The sequence below is a fragment of the Penaeus monodon genome, chromosome 21, assembly GCF_015228065.2.
Source record: "Penaeus monodon isolate SGIC_2016 chromosome 21, NSTDA_Pmon_1, whole genome shotgun sequence".
Classification (NCBI taxonomy): Eukaryota; Metazoa; Arthropoda; class Malacostraca; order Decapoda; family Penaeidae; genus Penaeus; species Penaeus monodon.
This window is the reverse complement of record NC_051406.1, coordinates 45,788,138-45,788,876: the sequence shown is the minus strand read 5'-3', so window position 1 is coordinate 45,788,876 and position 739 is coordinate 45,788,138. Positions and strand designations below refer to the sequence as shown.

The 739-nt window shown below is 39.1% G+C and overlaps 1 protein-coding gene across 1 annotated transcript in view; it reads left to right on the top strand.

Moving 5' to 3' along the window:
* Window positions 1–739, top strand: part of LOC119586538 (unconventional myosin-Ia-like) — a 73,617-nt gene that overhangs the window by 55,411 nt on the left and 17,467 nt on the right. Inside the window, exons 5-7 of the mRNA XM_037935294.1 lie at window positions 124–170; window positions 310–373; window positions 495–508. Coding sequence (XP_037791222.1) covers window positions 124–170; window positions 310–373; window positions 495–508 — 125 coding nt within the window. The remainder of the gene's footprint in view (window positions 1–123; window positions 171–309; window positions 374–494; window positions 509–739) is intronic.

The following is a 739-nucleotide window of genomic DNA, read 5'->3' as shown; positions in this document are numbered from 1 at the left end:
ATCTTTTTCTTCATGTACATGTAAACAAAAGTTGGATAGACAGATGTGCACAGAGGTAGTCAGTCCGTTAGAGACGCGAGGGCAAACGGCAGCAGGAGAGACTAACCCGCCTGTCCTTTGCAGCCTTCGGTAACGCGCGCACTAGACGAAACGACAATTCTTCTAGATTTGTGAGTAACAATCCTCTCCCTTAAGTGAGCTCTGCTACATTTGTAATTTGCAAGTGTGTGTTTGATATTTTTCTTGCTTTTTTCACATATATCATTTGTATTTCTCAGCGGGGTTGTGGGTAATGTTGTCTCTTTTCAGGGAAAGTACATGGAGATCGAGTTTGACCATAATGGCGGTCCCATAGGTGGCAGCATAACACATTGTAAGTATAGATTTCATCCTCACCTGTATTCACTGCATATTGATATATCATGATGTGATATCATTTTCTATAATTCTGAGTAACAAATGATAATTTTCCTCTCTCATTCTGCTCCCTGAAGATTTATTAGAAAAAGTAAGTAGTCATTATGTGTTGTGTGGACGCAGCTGATAGCAATGGCTGTGTTTTTTCCAGTTCGTGTTTTCCCATTTCCTCCATGAGATCTCAGATTGTCCTGATCGTGGACATATCACTATTTATACTATGGCCTTGACCGCTATAGTGATTTATTTGAGTTGAAATTTTGAATATAGAACCTGTTGTCAAAAATTTCGCTGGATTTGTAATAAGAATTTCGTGTTCAGG